This window comes from Corythoichthys intestinalis, chromosome 21 (genome assembly GCF_030265065.1).
Source record: "Corythoichthys intestinalis isolate RoL2023-P3 chromosome 21, ASM3026506v1, whole genome shotgun sequence".
NCBI classification, from domain to species: domain Eukaryota; kingdom Metazoa; phylum Chordata; class Actinopteri; order Syngnathiformes; family Syngnathidae; genus Corythoichthys; species Corythoichthys intestinalis.
In genome coordinates, this window is record NC_080415.1 from 34518600 (window position 1) to 34533354 (window position 14755).

The 14755-nt window shown below is 39.2% G+C and overlaps 2 protein-coding genes across 15 annotated transcripts in view; one reads left to right on the plus strand and one right to left on the minus strand.

The window, feature by feature from the left end:
* The window catches only part of c21h10orf88 (chromosome 21 C10orf88 homolog), an 84390-nt gene extending 76746 nt beyond the window's left edge, over positions 1-7644 (minus strand). Inside the window, exon 1 of the mRNA XM_057826159.1 lies at positions 7425-7644. Within this exon, the coding sequence (XP_057682142.1) occupies positions 7425-7431 (7 nt within the window). The 5' untranslated portion in view covers positions 7432-7644. The remainder of the gene's footprint in view (positions 1-7424) is intronic.
* Positions 1-14755, plus strand: part of asb3 (ankyrin repeat and SOCS box containing 3) — an 88894-nt gene that overhangs the window by 56984 nt on the left and 17155 nt on the right. The window contains exons 1-6 of one of the 14 annotated variants that reach the window (XM_057826143.1): positions 1460-2231; positions 4201-7870; positions 7971-8207; positions 12459-12629; positions 12685-12797; positions 12879-13011. In XM_057826143.1, the coding sequence (XP_057682126.1) occupies positions 8000-8207; positions 12459-12629; positions 12685-12797; positions 12879-13011 (625 nt within the window). In that variant the 5' untranslated portion in view covers positions 1460-2231; positions 4201-7870; positions 7971-7999. Of the gene's footprint in view, positions 1-1459; positions 2232-2516; positions 8208-12458; positions 12630-12684; positions 12798-12878; positions 13012-14755 lie in introns of those variants that run through there. The other 13 variants (XM_057826145.1, XM_057826148.1, XM_057826149.1 and 10 more) reach the window with 13 other exon arrangements.

Sequence of the window (14755 nt, forward strand, 5' to 3'; positions counted from 1 at the left end):
TTTGATGCCCAAATCGATGTTTTTCGACCCACTGTCTTCGCCCTGTCTGCCTGACATCTGCTACGCTGATATTTACAATTATCTTGTCCACACAAAATCAGCCTATTCTCACGAAAATTTGAAAAACTTTAAGAGCTTGGAGGCTTATAAATACTTTGTTGCTGTTTGGGTGAAACAGGTCCTCGTCCACGAAAATTCGGCAGGAATCCATCTTGTGCTTGGAAAGGTGAGTTACGAAATTTTATTCATTTTTTATTCTCGCTAACATCCACTGTCAAGTCTAATTTATTTCATGTCATTTGTCAATGCAGTTAGGGCTTTTTATGTTTATATGGTTTAGCGATAGCACTCTCACTACATACATACGTGTATGTTGTCGGCGATTAGCCTAGCAATGATCTTAATTGTGGTTATTTGTCAGCCCAAAACCCTCTAAGTATATCTTAAATGCATCTTACCGGATATAAAATGACTACTACATAGTCTGTGGTGATTTTTTTGGTGCCCAGTTTTCACGTCGAATTGCAGCCGTCCATTTCGCTCTCCTCTTTGGATCCCTCGGGATACGGTAAAACTTCAAGTCTCTCCTTCCATCTTCTCTGTTAGTGCAACCAACAGCCACACACGCCTTCACCATTTTGATTATTAATGTTAAGGAGCAGAAAAACACGCCGTAAATAGGAGGAATGTACGTAGCCGTAACAGGTTAACACTGTTTTGACGGACAATTGGGCGGTACCATTCAGGCGAGCGGAGTTGTGACGTCACGTGGGTAGGGTCGATTGAAAAAACTGAAAACATTGCTTGCCCTATGGAAGCCCATTCCCGCCACTAAAAAGTATGAAAACTTTTTTTTTTTTTTTTTTCAACAAAACAACAAGCCTATTTTCGCTTGTTTTTAAATGTTTTTTATTTATTTATTTTGTGGCAGGAATGGGCTTCCATATTGCCCAGAGACGTTAAATCGTATTTGAACGAAATGAGTTGTTAATAGGGAATGGGACGTACTACGTCATTGTTTGGACGCGCCTCCATGCTGGTAATATGATTCACTTCCGGTCCGGCAGACTCAATGCGGATTGTAACGTGTGATAGTGCTAAGCTAACTCCTTCGGTGTTTTAGAAAGAAAATATGGGTGCTTATTGTTGCGTTACTGGGTGCAACAGCGTCTCCTACGACAAAAAAAAAGGGGGTTAGGAAAAATGGACTCACTTTTCACCGTTTTCCTGCATGGAGGACCAAATATCAGATCACGAAGGTACGACGGATGGCTGGATTGCAGCGGTTCGTCGGAAAAGCATTTCTTAATAAGAAATTGCGAGATGAGCTAGAGGGGGGCCGGGGTAGCACTGGGCCCCACCTAAAATCTGATTGGACCCCCCAGGTGCCACCCCAGATGATTGACAAAGACATATCGCGGCACCGACTGCTAAGTCCTTCCTGTACAGTAGTTGGCGCTATGTACCATAAAGCGTTGCAAATTCGCTTTCATGAGGAGAAGAAGAATCGCCACTGAAACGGAGGAAAATTTGAGTACTTGGTAATCGTTGACGGAACGGAACACGGAAGATAAAGTGACAAGAACAAACAAGGAGACGAACTTGGATACCCAGCCTTCAAGCCACTGAAATCCTCGTCGTAATGTAAGTTTTATGCTGGTGTCCTAATGAGTCAATGTTTAAATTTGTAGGAAGGAATTTTTTTGTTGTCGCTAAAACAGGGAGCCACGGCATCAAGCAAACGTTAACGTTATCTCATGTCGTCCAGCTTCCAACAGCCGCTCGATATTAACGTCTATATTTAATTCATTTGGGTCGCTATTTACAAACATGTTTCTCCAATAACTGTAGCGCATTAGCCAGCTGTCTCATGCTCTCTTGCCTTAAATGAAACGTCACGTGAACACGGTAGTTGGCCGGAGAACAGGTGTAGAACACCGGGCCTGCTGTCAACTAGCTTAAAAGTCAGAATATTAAATTTATGTCTACGGTGGTTTATTTGCCCTGAATTTTTAAAGGCTTGAAGTAGGGATTTAATCATTTACCAACATTGTGTGATTATGAGTGATGCTAGGAGTAACGTTAACAGGACTGGCTCATTGTTTCATAGGGACAGTTCAGAATGAAAAGGCAGGGGGCGAAGATTTATAACCTCTTTTTAAAGCGATCCAAGTCTGGGACGAGTCAGGCTCAGGATGAGAAAGAATCTGGCACACACTGCCCATCACCAGGTCAGTCAGAGCAGAGAAGCAGCTTCTCTGGTCTGAGAAGCAGTCACATGCTCACTTCAGCAGTAATTTTTCAGATACAGGTTTCCTACGTGAGTATGGAAAGTATGGAACTTGATTTTTTATATTTAGTTCTATAGTCGTAGTTCAACTATATATTTCCATACAATGGCTTCCATACCACTAGTATGGAAGCCATTGTATGGAAATATATTTATCTTAATAGTTATCTTAAAATATTTGATAAGATAAGATATTGATAAGAGAGAAGTGGGGGGGGGGGGGCGTGTGAGTAACTTTGAATGTGTTGGTGCATTTTCACAATTTTTGTAAAAAATAGTTATTATTAATGACTGATTGAAAAGTTGTTACTAGGGCTGTCCCAAACGACTAATTTCCTCCCGATTAGTCAGCCGACTATTTTTACGATTAGTCAACTAATCTTATAATTTTTTTTATTTTTTATTTTTTTTTACTAATTTAGCAATGAAATTTCTTTTTGACGCTTGTCAATTCACAAAACATTTTGGAACACTTAAGTTCTTGATTAAGTTACAAATAAACAGATAAATAACAATAATAAATCACAAATAAACAATGAGTTCAAATGCTGATAGAATTAACTTGTGCAAAAGAATTGAATGTAAACAGATTCAGAACACTGACTTCACCTTTCCAAAATGATTCAAAACAATTCTAAAAAAAAAATACCTAGCATTAATATTGTAGTATACTGTAGTACTATATATAATAGTATCATAATAATTATTCATTGCCAATCAGAATTTTCATAAAGGGTGTCATTTTAAAGGTATTCTTGGTGTAGAATCTGAAGTATGTGGGATTAACTCCAGAAATCGTTATTTACAGTGGGGAGAACAAGTATTTGATACACTGCCAAAATGCTTTTATTTTGCAATGTTCACCGGAAGTACGTTCGCTAAACCGCTAATTTAAGCTTTACACTCCGCAAAAAAGCACTTTTTTGTCATTGCATGTGTTGTCAGTAATAGATTTTTTTTTCCTTTTGCAAATGCTGTTAACCAGCGATTTTTCATGTTTGAATATAACCTTTTAACTGCAAGTTTTGGAGAAGGCGGCCTGTTTTATAGCCGGCTAAAGTAGGTCGTCTTTTTTCCCCATTCACCTCAATGTAGCAATGCGAACGTATATAGTGTTTAATATAGATGTGTTTTCTTATTTTGTATGTCTTAACTTTAATTCTACAGCGTGTTGATGAGAGAAATATGCCATCAGCACGCACGCACAAATGTACGCATGCATGCACGCGCGCGCAGCGATAAAACGCAACCGTGAAAATGACCGCCTTCATTTTTATTTACCATGCGATAAATGAACTCATTGCATATCGCGGCAGGCTTTGCAACTTCAATAAAACATGTCATTAGTTAGTTAGACGGACTTACAATCTCCTGTTGTTATCATTCACGGCCGACGTGCAGCCAAGCTTGGCATTGAAGAGACAGGACACAACAGTGTACCCTCCTTTGTTTCTTTAAAAATAAGTCAATGTTTTGGACTCTGGTACGCTTTTTTTGGCTTTGTGCCGCTTTGCCCGCTTGCATACCAAGCGTCCGAGATTCTGAACTTTCCACGCATTTATTTTTTTAACCCTTAATTAGCCGTCGACGGGGTGTTGTGCTCGTCGACGGATTTACGTCATCGATGACGTCGACCATGTCGACTAGTCGGGACAGCTCTAGTTGTTACCAAGTTGTGTTTTACATTTTTTACATCGTTATGTTGATAAGTGAGAAGGGGGGGGGGTCGTATGAGTAACTGTGAATGTGTTGGTGCATTTTCACCATTTTTGTAAAAAATAGTTATTATCAAGTTAACAAACAAATTATATACATAAATCTCATCACCCGTGTGCTTTAGTATGTACATTTCAACATTTTACACTCTGATTGCAATTGATAAGTGAAGAAACAAATGTATAATGTTATAGTCTGTGGACCCCCTGAAATAGCCTCGGCCACCCCCTGGCCACCCCAAGAATAAAAGTCTAGCTCCGCCACTGTTTCTTATGATCATATTTCTGCTGGAATGAGAGAGTGTTCCTGTCATCTCTACTCTTGTAAGTTGAACGATTTATCCACTTTTGGTTTCAATACGTTTTTGTTTTTTTACACTGTTGTGTAAACCTGCCTCAGTAGCAATGCTCGCCTACTACGACTCACCTACCTGTTGTGTTCCTAGGTAAACCTGCTGACAACACATCCCGATTGGTCACCATCTCTCTTCTTGGATCATTTGACTAAGAAAATGTGTTCAATGGAGTGGTTCAATTTGTCCTGTGTCGGACTCAGACAAGCCCCTGCAGCAGACGCCATCTGGGTCTGCCCTTCTTGTCGATACTTGTGAAAATGCAAGAACTTTAATGCACATATTTATTCTGCCTGGCTATTTAACTAAGGCCAGTGAAGTTTTTTTTTTTTTTTAACCACTTTGACAAAGACACGTTTCATTGTAATGTTGAATTTATATATTCTATTTAGGGCTGTCAAAATTATCGCGTTAACGGGCGTTAATTAATTTTTTTAATTAATCCCGTTAAAAAATTTGACGCAATTAACGCACTTGGCCCAGCTCAGACAGATTTAAATGACAGAGGAATGAAAGGCCCACTTGTTAATTGTGTTTTGCGGAGTTTTGCTGCCCTCTGCTGGCGCTTGGGTGCGACTGATTTTATAGTGTAAGTAATTATTGCCATCTACAATGGCGGCCTACAAGTTTATTTTTTGATTGAAAATTTTACAAATTTTATTAAAACGAAAACATTAAGAGGGGTTTTAATATAAAATTTCTATAACTTGTACTAACATTTTTCATAAAGAACTACAAGTCTTTCTATCCATGGATCACTTTAAAAGAATGTTAATAATGTTAATGCCATCTTGTTGATTTATTGTTTTAATAAACAAATACAGTCCTTAAGTACCGCATGCTGAATATATATATATATATATCCATCTTGCGTCTTATCTTTCCATTCCAACAATAATTTACAGAAAAATATGGCATATTATATAGATGGTTTGAATTGCGATTAATTTTTAAGCTGTAATTAACTCGATTAAAATTTTTAATCGTTTGACAGCCCTAGTATTAATACTATAAAAATGGTCATGTATATGTGATGCAAGTTAAACATTTCTCAGAACTATCACGTAATGACCTCATTTAAATAAAATGCTCGTTGGAATTCTACAGGCAGGAAGATAACTGTCACAATTAAAAATGAAAACCTGAAAACCTTCACGCACAGAAAGGACAACACCCTCGGCTGGGATGAAACTCGCACCAGTTAAAGCCAACGGGTGCACCCACTCTGGGTCCAAGTGGGGACTGAATCAGCCCTCCGATCATCTAATCTCCGGACAACCTGGCCCCCACTCCTTACACCCGGGTCACCCTGCAGCCCCACCAGATCAGCGAGTCACCCAGCTCACTGTGTTAATGAAGGCCGTGCATCCAGACTTTAGACATGGTTTTGTATCCTTTTCCAGCTTCATACAAATCAACAATCCTTAATTGCAGGTCTTCAGACAGCTCTTTTGACTGAGCCATGATGCACATCAGACAATGCCTCTCATCAAGACAATTCTTACCAGGTGTGTGTTTTATCGTGGGCAGAGCAGCTTTAAACCACTCATCAGTGATTGGGCACACACCTGACTTATATTGTTTGGTAAAAGTTGGTCTTAATTGCTCTTTAAGTCTCCTTAGGCAGAGGGTTCACTTATTTTTCCCCCTTCGGTCATTGTTTGCATGCTATCCTCATTAAAATATGAAAACTTAAAAATATTTGGGTGGTTTTAGTTAAAGTAGACAGTTTTTACATCTGTTTGGTTTTGACAAAGATCACATTTGATGCTGATTTCATGCAGAAATGTGAGAAATTAAAAAATGTTCAGATACTTTTTCATACCACTGAATGCTAAATCCTTAATAAATGCTGCAGGTACAATCACAAATAGAAATGACGCATAGCAAAACAAATTATAAATACAAATCGTCATAATAATAATACAATTATAATGTAACGAATCAGGTTCTAATGTGGCGCCTGTGTTTTGCATGCTGTTCCTAAACGCACCATGTCACTGACAAGTGGGTGAGAGAAGTGTGGAAGAGTGGAAACTTTTTACTTTCTCGATTCATGTTCTGTTGTTGTTGTTGGCGTCGGCTACAGCGAACAGTAGCTGTGTTGTGTTGCACAAGTTCTGAAATAAATAATCTGGCGACTTTCTTGCTTATGCTACAATAATAATAATTGGCACCTTAACTGTTAAAGACTGGCGAACGGGGGTCGGAGGAGGACTGTCAAGATCGTAGACATACACTGACGCACACGCTTATATTTTTCTATCATTTCCATCTTAATTTCAATCGTAAGCGTCACCCTTTTCCGTTTTTCACCACCTGCACTAACCTTTTTGCAACCCATGTTGATTTCTCTCGCAAGAAAATCCGCGTGCGTCCGTCCGTCTTGCGAGAAAACACTAATTCTGACGCTGTCATAAATCATATTTCAAGCATGTCGTCATGTGTCGAAAAAAATGATGGGTCAAATTTTACGTCGGAGGTCAAAAGGATCGTATGTGGTGTTCATATGTCGAGGGTACTACAGTATATCATCGGCTGCCATTGACAACAGCTGTAAAAAAATTTCTCAATGCCATTCATCTCAATTCAAACGGATTTGATTTTGATTATTAAAAGTCTACTGATATTGGGTCGATGTATGGACTGTACAGTAATAACATGTTCAATGCTTCGCTGATTATCTTTCTTATAAAGGTCTACCGATATATCGGGCCGATATATGGATTTTTGTTCTTTTCAAGATCGGCCGATATAAGCCAAATAGGATAACTGTTATGGTCACTGTTAGGGTGATCTCTGTTAATTGTGAATTTGTACCAGCCATATACATATATGTTGTCAAAAAATGCACTGGTTGTGAGTCAGTGTCAGTAAATATCTTATAACAATGGATTGGTCCCCTGTTTAAAAGAAATCATATCAAGACGACAAAAGAATGGTCCAAACAACGGGAGTAGTCATCGCACACAAAGTCGAAAAAGGACAGAACATCATTTATAAAAACTCACAAATACCCTCAATTTAGAAATTTCGCAAAGATGAAGCAGTATTAGTCATTCATACCTGACATGTCTTCCAATCCAAACTTTTAATGGCGCCGAATTGTGCTCTTCCGTCTCCGCATGTCTTCTTTCAAAGCGCAACGGAGTCCATTCGAATAGTTTAATTGTTCAAATCAGATAAAAAACATGAAGTTTTCCATGTAAATTCGGCTTAACCCTGAAAACCAAGGACCACAATGCACTTCCTTAGCTCTTGCGTGACGTCATGAAACAGCGACTCAATCAAATTGTTTACAAAGCGCGCGTCGCTGTTTTTGTGTTTTGTGTCATTCGTTATGACTTCTTGAAGCGTGTTTGCTTTAAAGTTTTCTCCGTTTCTGCATGGCTGCTCCGTCACCGGACATAAAAGTGGCAAGAAAGACCAGAAAAAGACGCGAATGATAAAGTTCACTCAAAAATAAGGCTGCGTTGACACCTTTCACTTCACTGCAGGAACACTCCACTTTGGTAAATTTCCACTTTCACTTTGGTTCGTTCATTTAATAAGACGCGTGGCATTCCACTTTGGCAAATTTCCACTTTCACTTGGGTTCGTTCATTTAATAAGACGCGTGGCTGTGCTAGCGTCCACCGGCGATGGACTTCACCGAGTGCTACGAGGACTCCGTGTCGACGGTGGCCGCCGCGGCTCGCACCGGTCCCAGGAAGCGTCTTAGACGGCTTATCCGCCTCGGTCGCACTGTGGACCTTGCGGACAACCGAGGCTGGAGGGCCATTCACGAGGCGGCCGCCGCCGGCAGGGTGGGCTGCCTCAAGGATATCCTGTCTGCGGCCGCTATGACTGGTAAACCACCACCTTGAATAATGCCGCCTGTGTGTAAAATGTGTTGTGGAAACAAAACCCGTCTGTGGTTTTCATGCTAACAAGCCAAGCAAAACATGACTGGCATGCTAATGGAAGCATCTGTTATTGGAACACAAACACTGGGGTTTCATATACAGTGTAACAAAAGGGTACACCCCTCGTATTTCTGCAGATATTTAAGTACATATATCTTTTCATGGGACAACACTGACAAAACGACACTTTGACACAATAAAAAGTAGTCTATCTGCAGTTTATATAATAGAGTGAATTTATTTTCCCCTCAAAATAACTCAAATATAGCCATTAATCTCTAAACCCCTGGCAACGAAATTGAGTAAACCCGTTAGAAACTACATCCCTAAATGTCCAAATTGAGTACTGCTTGTCATTTTCCCTCCAAAATGTCATGTGACTTGTTAGTGTTACTAAATCCAGGTGTGCACAGGGAGCAGGTGTGTTCAGATTTGTAGTGCAGCTCTGACACTCTCTCATACTGGTCACTAGAGGTGTGCAAAATTTCCGATTCTTAGATTATTCGCGATTCGGCCGTGGAAGATTCGAGAACGATTCACAAACATCCAAATTCCGATTATTGAAATATGCGAAGTAAAGCGGAAGTACAACACACTCAGCGCACTGCGCGGTGTTCGAGACGGAACGGCGCAAGAGTAGCTAAACATCATGCTTCTCATTACCCTGCCCCTCGGGTAATGCCAATGCTCAACTCATGGCTCTAGCTCAACTCATGCCACGAGATAAAAAAAACACAACAACATACCTGACTGCTGCCGAAAAGCTGCTACAAAGTACGCCCACATAATGTTACGGTAGATATCATTTATATAGGACTAGATACAATATAGATTCGGGAGTAGTGCTGCAACGATTAATCGATTAACTCGAGTATTCGATTAGAAAAAAATATTCGAAATAAATTTTGTTGCTTCGAGTATTCGTTTAATTAAAGTGGCACTGTAATGGTTTATTTTGAAAGTGTTTGCATTTAGTTTTATTGATTAGGGTGGATACACTGTCCTCTGGTCTGCCTCTTTTCACATGGCTGAATCCAACTGCTCCCTGTTAAGACAAAAATAAGCTAAGTTTTTGTTTGAGATGTTTTTTAATGGATTCATAATTTCGTTTATAGGTATGTTTAACCGTTTTTTTTTTTTTTTTTTTTTTTGTGGGAATATTTGTCTAAACCATTTGTTAAGAGCACTGTAAAAAAAACTTAAGCATTTTATTGCATTTAAGCTAGCATACTTTTTCTATGTAAGTTAGCCGATTTTTTTTTCTTGTTGTACATAGATCCTCATTTAAAAAAAAAAAAATTATACCGTTTGCGGCTCAGCTCATGTATTTTAATTTTTCATGTTCCTTATCCGATTACTCGATTATTCAAACTAACTAGTCCATCGATTACTCGACTACTAAAATATTCGATAGCTGCAGCCCTATTCGGGAGCGTTAGCAGCACATCTACAAAAAGCTAGATGCGGGCGTAGTAAACGGCCGCCATCTTAAAGCAGTACACTTCCCTGCAAAGCTGTTGTAGCGAACCTTCCAAGCAAACCTAATTAACTTTTTATCTGAAATACTCCTAAATCGGTAAAATATTGACTTGAATCTATCTTTAAAATAGTTTTAAAACTTTCTCATGTTGAAAGTCGACAAAAGGGAAATTATGGAATAACGGGAGCAATTTTAACAACTTTAACGGTTGATTCACAACATTAAAGTAATTGAATGTAGTTTAAAGCTGCTGATATAGAATGGGGAGTGGAGTTTTTTATTTACTGTTATTTTTGTATATTTTTTTACTGCTATATGTTAACTTGATACTGAAATAGTAGTTTGGTTTAGCCTGAGAGTATTTTTGAACAATTTTGGAACTAATGTACAAAACATTTTTTAAGAAAAAAGGAAGAAAAAAAAAGGAGGGGGGTGCATCAGTAATCGTTTTATAATCGAATCGGAGCCTCTGAATCGTAATCGAATCGTTAGGTGCCCAAAGATTCCCAGCTCTACTGGTCACTGAAAGTTCCAACATGGCACCACATGGCAAAGAACACGCTGAGGATCAAAGTTAAGTGTGTCATGCCTACAGTCAAGGATGATGGTGGGAATGTCATGGTCTGGGGCTGCATGAGTGCTGCAGGTGTTGGAGAGTTACATTCCATTGAGGGAAACATGAACTCCAACATGTACTTTGAAATACTGCATCAGAGCATGATCCCCTCCCTCCAGAAACTGGGTCACAGGGCAGTGTTCCAGCATGACAAATACTAGAGATGCTGATCGATCGGGTCCGATCACGTCATTTTCAAAGTATCGGAATCGGCACAAAAATATCGGCCATGCCTTTTTATAATATATATACAGTGATACCTCAGCTCACGAACATAATTGGTTCCCAGAAAGTGTGTGTAAGGCGAAAAGTTCGTCTTCCGAACATTTATTTCCCATAAGAAACCATTAAAATGAGAATAATCCGTTCCCAGGTCCCCATAAAACATAATTTTCGACTAAATAAGCCTTAAAACTACACAAAAATATACCTTATTTTCTTTAATGTCTTCTTAGGCTTAACACTAGCCTGTGGTGGGGTCTTTTTCGGTCCCATATTAGCAAAAGTACACTCAATATGGTCCAAAATGTCTATCAAACACAAACCACGTCCGCACTCAACGAAAGGGAGGGGACGAACTGGGACGCCGTGAGCGTGCGTCAGCTTCTCGTGGCGCTGTTCGACCGCGTGGTTTGGTTCGTCCGCCGAAAACTAGTTCGTCAGCAGAGACTATATGCTCGCGAATTTAATGTTCTTGAGGCGAAAAGTTCGTGAGCTTTAGCGTTCGTGAGCTGAGGTATCACTGTACTGTACATTTTTTAATTAAATCGTTTTGTAATTGTATTTAACGTTACAGACATAATATGTTACACTCATCCAAAGTCTTTAGGCTTAAAGTAGGGTTATCAAATTTATCCCGATAATGGCGGTAATTAATTTTTTTTTTAGAAGTATCACGTTAAAATATTTAGCGCTATTAATGCATGCTTTGCACGACCCACTCACGCATTGTCGCGCTCAATCTGTAATGGCGCCGTTTTACCTATATAGAGAGCTACAAGGCAGCGTAAAATGAGTAGAGTAAATTTTGGCAGCCTTTAGAGCCTTTTTAAAATTGGCTAAAGCCTTACAATCCCTCTCCCTACAATTAGAAATATCATGGGAAGCAATGTGGGGAAGCACCTTATGTTATTTCCCAACGCAGAGAAGATATATCAATTGGTAGCACTACGCACAGTCATGGGTCCACTTCCCATCATGCATTTGGGATGGCCACAGTATCATTTACTGAAAGTTCAACAAATACACTAGATGGCAATATTTATTCACAATAAACAAAGTCTTTCTATCCGTGGATCCCTCTCACAGAAAGAGTGTTAATAATGTAAATGCCATCTTGAGGATTTATTGTCATAATAAACAAATACAGTACTTATGTACTGTATGTTGAATGTATATATTTGTCCGAGTTTTATTCATTTTTTTCTTAATGCATTGCCAAAATGTATATGATCGGGAAAAATTATCGGGAATGATTGGAATAGAATCGGGAGCAAAAAAAGCAATCGGATCGGGAAATATCTGGATCGGCAGATACCCATACTAAAACGATCGGCATCGGATCGGGAGCAAAAAAACATGATCGGAACAACCCTATTAATAATGTTAATGCCATCTTGTTGATTTATTGTTATAATAAACAAATAAAGTACTTATGTACCGTATAGCGAATGTATATATCCCTCTTGTGTCTTATCTTTACATTCCAACAATAATTTACAGAAAAATCGTTTGACAGCCCTAATGACAATACTATTTAAGACTTTTTTTATCCTGTCATAGGCACTTTAAACAAAAAACAAAAGGGTTGGAGTCACACATTTTTGACAGATAAAAACACTCTTTATTCTCGATGACTCATTGGTTGCCATTGACGTCTACTAGTGACAAACTCATTTCAAATTACAGCAAAGTGTTGATTTGACACCACATGATTGGACGTCTATCATCGTCAATGGCACTGGAAGAGTTAAGTGACTTAAGTTGTTCCAGTGTCCATTAATATCATACAGCAGTGGTTATTGAATACATAGAGCGTACGACCATTATAGTGGTCCATTTAGAGCCTGAACATAAACAGTTCCTTCCAACATGCGCAGCCGGCTCGTCGTCGGGATTCCAAGCGTACGTCAACTCCACCACCCACGAGGGCGAGACGGCCTGCTACCTGGCGGCCGAACGCGGCCACCTGCCCGCCCTCCGCCTCCTCCTCAAAGCCGGAGCCGACATCAACCAGCAGACCAACGACCTCTCGTGTCCACTCTTCGCAGGTAAAACGCACGCGTTTCTCGTCCGAGACGCTAACTAACGATCGCGCTTCGGCAGCGGTCACTGACAGCCACAAGGACATGGTGCAGCTCCTGTTGGCCAAGGGCGCATTGGTGGACAGGTCGCACACCGCTTCCTGCTGGACGTGCCTTCATCAAGCTGTCTATGTGGTGATTTGCGCACTCACACGTCAGATTTAAAAAAAAAAAAAAAATTACAACACCGGCAATAGCCCTTTTTGTTTCTCGTAGAATAACGTGGACATCGTGCGCATATTGGTGACGCAGGCCAAGCTGGAGGCATGCGACGACCACGAGATCACGCCTCTCTTCCTGGCGGCACAGTATGGACGCCGTGAATGTCTGGAAGTCCTGGTCCAAGCCGGTGAGATGTTCAATGTCGGAAGAGCAACTTTCAAATTAATCTTGTTTTTTTTTAATTGCTCCCAAAATAGCATAGCTCAGGCTAATGTCAGTTTTCAACATAAATGTTTTTCAATCTGTTAGTCAATGTGAATTCATTAGTCAAATTTTCTAATATTTTCATATTTCTTTTTTGTTGTAATTTAAAGTGCGTACAACAGGGGAGAAAAAAGTCTTAAATAGCATTATTATGTGAATTAGAATCACTTTTTGAGACGATTCGACTAAATACAACAATTTGGCAAAGCGCAGATGATGAGAAAATTAGTAGGGTTGTTCCGATCATGTTTTTTTGCTCCTGATCCGATCCCGATCGTTTTAGTTTGAGTATCTGCCGATCCTGATACTTCCCGATCCGATTGCTTTTTTTTTTTTTTTTTTTTTTTTTTTTTTTTTTGCTCCCGATTCAATTCCAATCATTCCAGATAATTTTTCCCGATCATATACATTTTGGCAATGCGTTAAGTAAAAAATGAACAAAACTTGGACGAATATATACATTCAACATACAGTACATGAGTACTGTATTTGTTTATTGTGACAAATCCTCAAGATGGCATTTACATTATTAACATTCTTTCTGTGAGAGGGATCCACGGATAGAAAGACTTGTAATTCTTAAAGGACAAATGTGACTTTGTATACTATAACTAAATATTGCCATCTAGTGGATTTTTAGGAGCTTTCAGTAAATGATAATTCAGCCATTTACCTTCTGCCCAAATGCATGATGAGTAGTGCAACCATGACTGTGCGTAATGGTACCAATTGATATATCTTCTCAGCGTTGGGAATTAAAATAGGGTATTAAGAATAAGATGAACTACTACCTTTCTTCCCCACATTGCTTCCCATGACATTTCTGATCGTTGAGAGAGGGATTGTAAGGCTTTAGCCAATTAAAAAATGGCTTCAAAGGCTGCCAAAATCCTCTCTACTCATTTTACGTTGCCTTTTAGTTCTATGCATATGTAAAACGGTGCCATTATAGAGTGAACGCGTCAATGCGCGAGTGGGTAGTGCAGCGCATGCGTTAATTGCATTAAATATTTTAATGTTATTACCGCCATTGACGCGATAAATTTGACAGCCCCACTTTAAGCCAAAACTAAAGACTCTGGATGAGTGTAAGACATTTTGTCTGTAACGTTAAATACAATTAGAAAAACTATTTAATTAAAAACTATATATATACAGTACTCTGCAAAAGTTTTAGACAGGACACCTGCCTAAAACATTTGCACAGTACTGTATATTTTGTTTGTTTTTTTTTTGCTAATGGGCAAAAATTAAATTGCCATCATATAAACATGCATTTTAGTGCATAATATTTATGTGCTAACTTCTTACTGATCTGAATAAAAATAGTATAAAAGTGCTGAGAACAATCTTTACTGTTTGTAAAGTGAGGTGGGGCACACTGTTGATTTCTACAGTTCTCTTAGTAGCTAGGTTTACTACATGAGCAAGACATTCTATTTGTGGTCCGAATCCATCTGTGTCACGTACTGAATTAACCATATTTGCAAACCTATCTATAGTCACTGGTATGGATTGATTTGGCCTTCTTAACTTCCATTCAGTCATGACAGTTTAGAATTCATCGATGTAGTATATGGACTACGTGTCCCATTATCACTCTGGGCTCACGTAGCCAATGGCATGGAACGTAGCACATCTAGTTTGCTGTTTCGTGATACATACTG